Genomic DNA, 8,691 nt, shown 5'->3' on the forward strand with positions numbered 1-8,691 from the left:
GAGGCTGTACTGTATCTTTATCAGTCCGGTGCCCTTTCGGTTTTAATTTGTCTTTTTTCCTCACTTTCCCTGCTTCTGTTTTGTTTTCTTTTCCCCCCTTGCCCACCCTACCCTTTCAGTAGGTCGCCTGGTGTAGCAGCAGAAGACAGGAAGGGAAGGCGGGAGCCAACCCAAAGGAAAGAAAGATCCAGCGACAGACGGACAGACACCTTGCTGCTTGTGAGCATGCATGCAGCATCAGCAACATCCAACGTAGCAGAAGTGGCACCCAGAACATTTGCACTTTTTAATAATTGGTTTGGGTTTGTTTTTAATTGCTTTTCAATGCCATTATCTAATACTTTAGAGAGTGGGGGGAAGCAGAATCATGACTTTTTAAAATTGGAACAGCTACTGATGACGTAAAATTGAGTTCACTGGGACTCAAAGAAAGAGAATTTTATATACTGTATATAAATATATATGTAAATTGTACAGTTGTCTTGTACAGGGGTTGGAGTCACTGTTCTGTTCCTCCCTTTGCTTTTGAAGGCTGTTAGGGTTAGAGGGACGCTTTGCATTTAATGGATTACAGTAATGCATTCATTTCTGCCACCAAACCATCATTCAGTTGCAAACCTTAACATCGCCATGCACAAAGGAGCAAGTATGTCAGCATGACTCGTGCTTTTGGATGTGCACACTGCACCCCAGATACCAAATGCTTCTTGGGAGCAGCTGAACCCCTTCCTTTCTTACTGTAAAGCCCTGTTCAACTCACAGGCAATTGGGCTTTTGTGAGAGCACAGTTTTTGCCTAAGTATTGGTGCACTGCAAAGCTGCTTAAAGTAGGGATAGAAAAGGGTTTTATCAAGGACATACAAAAGTAGTTTCTGCACCTGTTGCAAGTTGGGCAGAAATGAATTGGAAATGCATTACTATCCAGGGTCAGAAGACGTGCTTAGCAAAGATGTGCCATGCCTCGGGAATCTAACGCCGTAGGAAGGACGTGGGAGCTGTAGGCCTAGTAGAGTCAGCGGAGTGAAGTCACACATCTTCCTCTCTGACAAAGTGTTCATCTGTATGTTGTACAACAATAAAAATATTGAGAACCCTGCTAAAAGCAGCATCAGCCTGCCTTGTCGCTTTGCTGAAGAGCAAAGAACTTATTTGTCAGTGCAGAAAGACACAATCATGCTGCTGGTTCCCAAGAGTCTGGCTTACTCGTGTTTCAACTCTACAGCTTGGGCCGTGCTCACTGGTAAAGGACTGTCTGCAGCGACTGTTCTTGTCTTTGGTGGTTGTGAATCCCAGGCTTCTCTCCCGCGCAGTGGTGTGCCTGCCTAGCTTAGAGTATCCACTTCACCCACTTGGCTGCAATCAGTATCTCCGCTGTTACCACACTCTAGTGTCACCACGCTCTAGTGTCACATTACAATAGCAGTGAAGGCTTGGATTGAGGACGAGGGTCTCTTGGGGCCACAGGGGCTGTTTCAACTACCAGCAGTTTTTCCAGAGTTGTTTCTTACTTAACCAAAATACAATTGTGAAGGCAGGGGCAGGCGAGGGACACCCATATCAGCAATCCTAGGTTTGGGCAGAGTGTGGTGGGACGCACAGTGTTTTGCTTTGTGCATTTCCAACCACTGTCAGCACTTGCCCGTTCATGGGAAACGTTCTGAGCAGCCTCCCACTTCAGACCTGGTGATCCTTGTGCCACTCCTCTCCGGACCAAGAAGCTGTAGTCGGAGATGATGAAGTGCCATGCTAATATGAGATCACACCAAGAATTGCTTGTAGCACTATTGCATTACTGTAGAGACTGGGCTTGACCCTTGAGGCTTTGTTGCTTTGGTAAAAAGATCTTGTGACGCAGCATCTTCAATCTGTGTCACATCGTTGTGACGATAGCATGAGATAACTGCATCACAGCAGGAGTGTCGTGATGTAAGTCAGTGCCTTGTTGCTAAAATGGAAAGTAAAACACCCTACAATCTTTCTATAAAAATCTTTTTAATAGTAATAATAACAGCTCTTCCTCTGGAAGTAGATTGGAGCTAATTAAAGCATTGGACATGGTTAAAAACACCTCTGGTAATCTCTGAAGTATGCATCACACCACCATAATATAAAGAACTTCTCTCTTTAACAAGAGCAGATCCTGCTGCTCCTGGATCTTCATGGTTCCTCACATACAATGTGTGTGCTTTACTGGCCTGCAAGCTCCCATCTGCTTGATTGACTCTTCACTTTTTAAATGCCCGGGATGCATCTTTTGTGGGTTGAAATGATTTGGTTTAGTGTATAGTTAGAAATGTCCGTGTCACTCATTAATCCTTTTGTAGGAGTAAAGAATGAATCCAACTGTATAAAAAAACCTCTCCTTTTTTAATATGCTAGTTTTAGGAATTAAAAGCTCTGGCTGATGGGTTGGTGGTTGTTTTGCCTTTTTTTTTTTTTTTTTTTTTTTTTTTAAATGTATAGTTGCATCCAGCAAAAGCAGCCACTTGGATGCCTATGGGAGTTCTGTCAGCCAGCCACTGGGGCCAGGCAATGCCCCGCAAGATTGCGGAGGGAGAGCAGAGCTGCGGAAAGTCGATACATCTTTTCTTCTGGAAATGGCAGCAAACCAGCCAGCCAGTGCTGCTGCCAGTCACATAAATCCTTTTGCAAACCTCCTTTTTCTCATCCCTGTGTCCTTCCCCTCTAAAAGGCCTGCATCCACATGTAGTTTGTGATTAAAATGGGGTCAATTCTTCAAGGAAGCCAAACGAGAGGTGGCTCTTGATGTTAGCTTTGGTATTGGTGGGTATTCATGTTGCTGTGCTAGAGCTGACTTTGTGGATGGCTTGGGATCCAAGCATTATATTGCTTCCCCCTTTATTTTCATGGGAGAAGCCCAAGTCCCGGCTTGCTGGGTTTGCACAGGCCTCTGAGCAGCTTTTGGCAATGCTTGTACATTGGCATGCAAGACTCAACCAGCATGATTGTGTGATGTCTGGGCAGGGGTTGGGTTACTTGTTCTGGGGTTTGTGTGTTGGGAGCTCCTGCAGACGGTACTGGTCCTGATTCATATGCTATCTATAACTCATCCTATGAGTTGTCCAAACAGTCTGTACTCATCAGAAGAGAGCAGTGCCTCAGCTGTCCTCTTCCCTCATTGCTTTTATTGCCAGATAACCGGCCAGGCTACCTGGCTGCTAGGCCAAACTTATCTGGTGGTGCTAAGCGTGTTCTGCTCGGCCTTGCATCAGTAGCATCCTACTGAAGCTGGGGCATGGGGAGTGTCAGCGTTGTGCCTGGAAGCAGACCCTGGACATGTCTCTCCTCATCCTTCAAGTCCTCCTGGGCCTCTCCAGCTCTACTTTGAATGACAGCTGAAAACAGCTGGGACAGAGAAGAGAACCAGGGCTCCACAGTGCAAGTCATCCGCTCTTCCTGCCAGAAGCAAAAGTCTTTCCTTTGTTGCTGATCCTCCAAGGACATAGTGTGTTGGAGGGAGCTGGATTATGGTGGGATTCATTCGTGTGAAGGCACCGCTTTCCATGGCCTGAGTTTATATTGAACTTACCCTGCCCCAGCACATTTCTGCCGATGGCGTTGTTTGTTAGACTGAAAGGCATCTGTTTGATTTTGATTTTGTAATAAAATAGATAACTTTTGCTCCAGTGTCTCGTGGTGGTTTCTTGTTGAATCTTGATTTCCAGAACTCATCTCTTTCACAGAATGTTGTTCTGTTACCTACGCAGTGCCATAGGAGAGGGAAGGGGACCTTCCTGCTCCCAGAGTCATGTGCCCCTCTTTGGCTGGGATCTGAGATCCTAGAGTGTTGCTCTGTGGTTTGATGACAGCTGCCTGAATCTGCCTCAGGCTGCTTTGAAAGGCTGTGAAGCTTCAGCAGGAGAGTAGAGGTGACTGCAGAAGGTGGGACCCATAGCTAAGTGGGATCTCATAGCACAGTCTCCCTAAACCAGGGACAGAAGACAGGCACTACACCTCACATCTCCTCATCCCCACTCACCTCTAATTTTGCTGGTCAGGCCTTGTAACATGGTAGCCTGAAATACTGTCTTCTAGGTGTTGTCCAAAACCTTTTAATCCTCAGAGGTGACAAGTAGCAAGCTATGTCAGGAAGCCACTGCTATGGTGAAAAATGCGATTTCCTAGGCTACAGGGAGGTGGTAGAGGCTTCACCAGAGGCTGCAGCACCAGGTCCATGATAGAGGAGGCCACACACTATTCCTATCAAGCAGATAAGACCAGCATTCTCATCACTGTCTATGTCATTTCACTTGATCACATGTAAATCTCTTGCAATTAATAAGGAGCCAACTCATTTATTGCACATCAAAGGGGAGGCAGTTGCAGTCCCAAGGGGAGGTTTTCTGCTTGTATAGTAGTCACGTGCTGGCTTGTTTGTAGATGGGCAGAGAGGGGTCTGCTAAGACTGTTGTCTTGAGGTGCAAGTTCAATGACAAAAGGAGAAAATGCAGGAATGAGTGACAGCCAATACGGATTTGTCAAGAATAAACTGGCAAACCAAGATAATTTCCTTGTATTGCCAAGGTAGCAACTTGTGGGGCTAAGGGAGAAGCAGTAGTTGTCATCTCTGGAGTTCTGCAAGACTTAATTAAAAGTAGGAAAAGAATATTTGTTTTAAAAGAAGAGCAACTCATTGGCCGTGGCTGCTGTTTCTGGGGTCAACGTAAGGTGCTCTGAGAGGCCTTCACCCTTCCCTGGCGGTGCAGTCGTTCTGTAAGCAAGTCAAAAGAACTACAAAGAGCTCGCTTCTGCCTCTGCTTCCAACAGTGATATTGCCAGAAGACCTTTCCTCCTCCCCGGCCTCTTTCCCCCTTATCTTTGACATAACTAACAAAATCCACATGCAGAATGCCGACCTTCTGACTTCTCAGCAGCCAACCCTTGCAAGCCATTTCAGGCAAAATAACTTGGCAGCCCTCCAAAAGCTGATATTAAATCGGACAGCAGGATCTGCAGAAGCGGAGCTCCTTACTTTGGAAAACACCTTGAAAACTGAAGTGCGGTAAAAAAAAAAAAAAAAAACCCACCGCCTCAGGAAGTGGGAGTATAACAGCAAGTATTGTCTATGGAGCGTTTGTGAGACAACCTGAGGCGGGCTGCTTTGAGAAGCAATGATGTTTTCTGCCGCTTTGTATCCAAGGGCCTGCTTACCGATTTTAATAGTTGTTTTTGTTTTTCAAAGGCGCCTTGCCTGGGCACACCAGGAGGTGTCTAGCTTTTGTTCAGAAAACACCACCAGCTCTGTGCTACCCTTTGTAGCGCAAACAGATGTTCCCACCTCCCGCAAAGGCACGAATGAACATTTATTCCCCGTTACCTTGATCTTTTAGCGCAGTGGGACTCAGCTGAGGGTCTTCTGGCTCCCAGCCCCGGCAGAGGAGCCGTGGCCTCGGTGCGTACCTAGCCAGTCGGCATCCCCTTGAGCTCCCCACCTGAGCTAGACCCGCACCGTGCTGCGGCAGAGGGACGCGTGTTGGGGGACGAGGGAGGCAGAAGTCTGCGGCTCCCAGAGGTGGAGGTTTCCACACCTTGCCTCCTCTCTTGGTGCCAGCAGGAATAGGAGGCCCAGCTCTCCTGCATGCAATTCACAACTAGGTGGCACTACTTCGCAGCTCAGAGTTGCTCCTCGGTGCCAAGAACCGGGAGTCGGGAGCGCAGATGACTTCAGCTCACCTTACTAAAATAGACATTTTCAGTTCCACTACGAAACAGATCCTTAATTCATTGCTTTTTGGTATGTGAACAAAGGACTCGAAACTGCGTGTGCCCTTTGTCCTCGGTTTGGTGAAATGAGTTCTTCTGTAGCATCTCAGCGCTGCGCTTCAAGCAAATAAAACCGGCAGAGTTTGAATGTCCGTTGTACAGGACAGCTCTGGCTCTGCACGGCACAAAGTACCATTGCTGTCTCCCTCAGTCATGATTTTGGCTGGGACCACTCAAGTAATCCCTGCTGACTTCACCATCTCAGAAAAGAGTTGACGCAGCACTTGGCTGAGGAGATGGAGCTATTTCTGCAGTGACTTGGATGTTCTTGCTACGAGCTGGCAGGTTGTAACAGGCAAAGCTGTGTGAAGGTGGCTGAAGTTGGATCTGGTCATCTGCAGCCCAACGTGAATGTGAATTTTTGCATCTCTTGAGCTGTTATGATTGTTTCAAGTGTTCAGATGTTTGCCGTGAGCTGCTTCTCCTCAAAATGCAGTTAAATGCCAGGCCTTTGTAAAATTAGTTAGTCTGAAGTTCTTAGACTCCAAACAAAAAAATATTAAATATCAATGAATTCAGAAAACTGGTGGGCAGGCTCTGCGAAGAGATGCCCTGAAGGATAAAACAGGTCTTGAGAACTGGTAAAAGAGCTGGGGTCAAAGTCCCAATAAGAAACTACTATCCTGCTGCAAAGGGATATGAAGTAGAGACCAATAAAAGGGATCGAGAGCTCTTCAACATCCTGAAGCATGAGAAGGAAAATACGAAGCGTGGGGTTGCTGTTGGAGCATGGTAGACTACATTGAGATTTCAGGGGACTTAAGGGCAGCGTTACAACATCACCTAACTAGAGATGAAGAAAAACCTAGGGAATTATAGACCCGATGTCCTAATATCCCTCTGTGAAAAACGCACAAGAGTGAGCTACTGACCAGTTGTTCTCTAATCCCCTAGGTAGTGTTTGTAAAAAAAAATAAATAAATATGGCTGGAATAGATTTGTTGATGTTTTGCTGAGGACAAATCGTATCAAACTAATTTGATTCCATTCTTTGACAGGATAACTGGCCTCGTGGCCAGGGGGGTCAGCACTAGATGTGATATGTCTTGACTTTGGTAAGGCTTCTGGCACTGTCCCAGAAGACGTGCTCGTAAGCGAGCTGAGGAAACACAACCTATTTAGACTCACAGTGCATTGAGTTCAGTGTCAAAGCCAGAGAGCTTTCTGGGGAAGTCTCCAGCGGCTCTCCAGGGCCCAGGTCTATTGAGGGTTTTCATCAGCAGCTTTAGGAACTTGCTTTACTACAAAATTTCCTGGTGATATCCAGCTGGGAGGGGCTGTGAGCACCTACGCAGGGTAGGAGCAGAATTCGTGATAAATTGCAGAAATCGTCCAAGGCAACAGGATGAGTTTCAGCAGCGAAGCCGGCGCTGAGCTGGGGTGAGGCAGCCGGCGGGAAGGCACAAACACACAGCGAGACCCAGCAGGCAGCAATCCGGCAGAAACGGCTGCTCAGAAGCTGGAAGAGGAGAAATTGGAGGACCCGAAGGGCTTTACCACATACAAAATGCTCTTACAACAAGGATAGTAATCAGTTGTTTTCCATGCCTTTGTGAATAAAACTAGAAGGGAAAAAAAAAATAGCAGTGCCAAAAAACCCCACATTTGGGTTTGTTGTTATTTTTCTTTTTCTACCCAAGATGCTACTGAAGAAGAGGAGGCAATCAAATCTCTTTTGATAGCTTTTTTAAGAGCTTATGGGACAGCCATGGTGTTGATAGAGGCATGAAAGCACTCTGTACGGCGTGCCTTAGTGCTAAGAAGGTGCCCAGGGAACCGTCTGAGAGCACTGTTAAAGCTTCTGTGTTGGGATTGTTATTTTTTTCTTTTTTCCCTACATCTTTTCCATGCACCCAAGTTGTACGCAAGTAATTCTCACAAAATGGGAGCGGTGTTTCTGTAACGCGAGCTTATTTTCTGAGACAACAGAGACATCTTCCTGGGAAGGTATTTATAACTTCACACCGTACGCCCCTCAAAAAAAAATGAAAAAAAAAAAAATAAAAATCTTGCTTGGATGGTTTATTTCTTTAATTCGCCTAGATTTCATACCAGTTTCAAAGTACTTCCTAGACCTGTGTTATTTTTTATTGCATTCTTCAAACTGGGCCAGTTCCTGAGTGCGTGCCCAGCAATGGCTAGTAGGTAGGTCACGATTTTTCCTTTAGCCACAGCTCCCACTCAGCTTGCCACGTACGCGGCAATAGCAGCAGTACTGCCTGGGACATCGAGGAATGCTCACATTTAGGTGCAGCAGGAACATCTGATGAGCTCGACAACCTCACATCATGCCTGCAGGCTCCATGTCTCAAGATCAAATTACCACCTGAGGCCAAGTCTGGGCAAGGGAAGGGTTTCCCAGTTTGAAGTGGAGAGGTGCTGAGTGTTTCTGCTGCTGGCAGCAGGGGCGAGTGTGAGTGACGGGGATGCCCTGGGGTGCTGGTCTTTCTCCACCACCACAGGCTGCCAGGCAAAGCACAGACCCCTCTGGGCGAAGGGAAGGCAGATGTGTATCTGTGTGGGGTGGGTAAATCTACTCCTGGTGTTAATTATCTAGATATTTCAAATAGTCAGTTAAATACTGGGAGGTCCTTAATCCCTACCCCTTCTGGAGGCGAGCTGGGAGCCCTGTCTTCTCTGCCGGGCTCTAAGCGGCACTGGCACACATAGCTCCGTCATTAACAAGCTGGCTGCCGCTGGCACACGCACACAGATGACAATGGTCATTAAAAAATTTTTTTCCCCCATATAATATTCCAAAGGTTATTCTTGGTGACAAGTGCTTTTCGGCTTGTGGCCAGGGCTGGCCAGGGCTCAGCAACTGCTGCTGCCATTCGTGCAGGCTGGCTCCTATACCAAGGTCAGGGCTGTGATCACTCCCTGGCAGAATTAACCCAAAAAACCTTT

General features: G+C 46.8%; 1 protein-coding gene across 5 annotated transcripts in view; it reads left to right on the forward strand.

The window, feature by feature from the left end:
* The window catches only part of SMOC1 (SPARC related modular calcium binding 1), a 134,245-nt gene extending 130,603 nt beyond the window's left edge, over positions 1 to 3,642 (forward strand). For 3 of the 5 annotated variants that reach the window (XM_063333244.1, XM_063333247.1, XM_063333246.1), the window contains one exon: positions 120 to 3,642. In XM_063333244.1, coding sequence (XP_063189314.1) covers positions 120 to 136 — 17 coding nt within the window. In that variant the 3' untranslated portion in view covers positions 137 to 3,642. The remainder of the gene's footprint in view (positions 1 to 119) is intronic. The other 2 variants (XM_063333245.1, XM_063333249.1) reach the window with 1 other exon arrangement.
* The last annotated feature ends 5,049 nt before the right edge of the window (positions 3,643 to 8,691 follow it).

The sequence above is a fragment of the Chroicocephalus ridibundus genome, chromosome 4, assembly GCF_963924245.1.
Source record: "Chroicocephalus ridibundus chromosome 4, bChrRid1.1, whole genome shotgun sequence".
Taxonomy (NCBI): domain Eukaryota; kingdom Metazoa; phylum Chordata; class Aves; order Charadriiformes; family Laridae; genus Chroicocephalus; species Chroicocephalus ridibundus.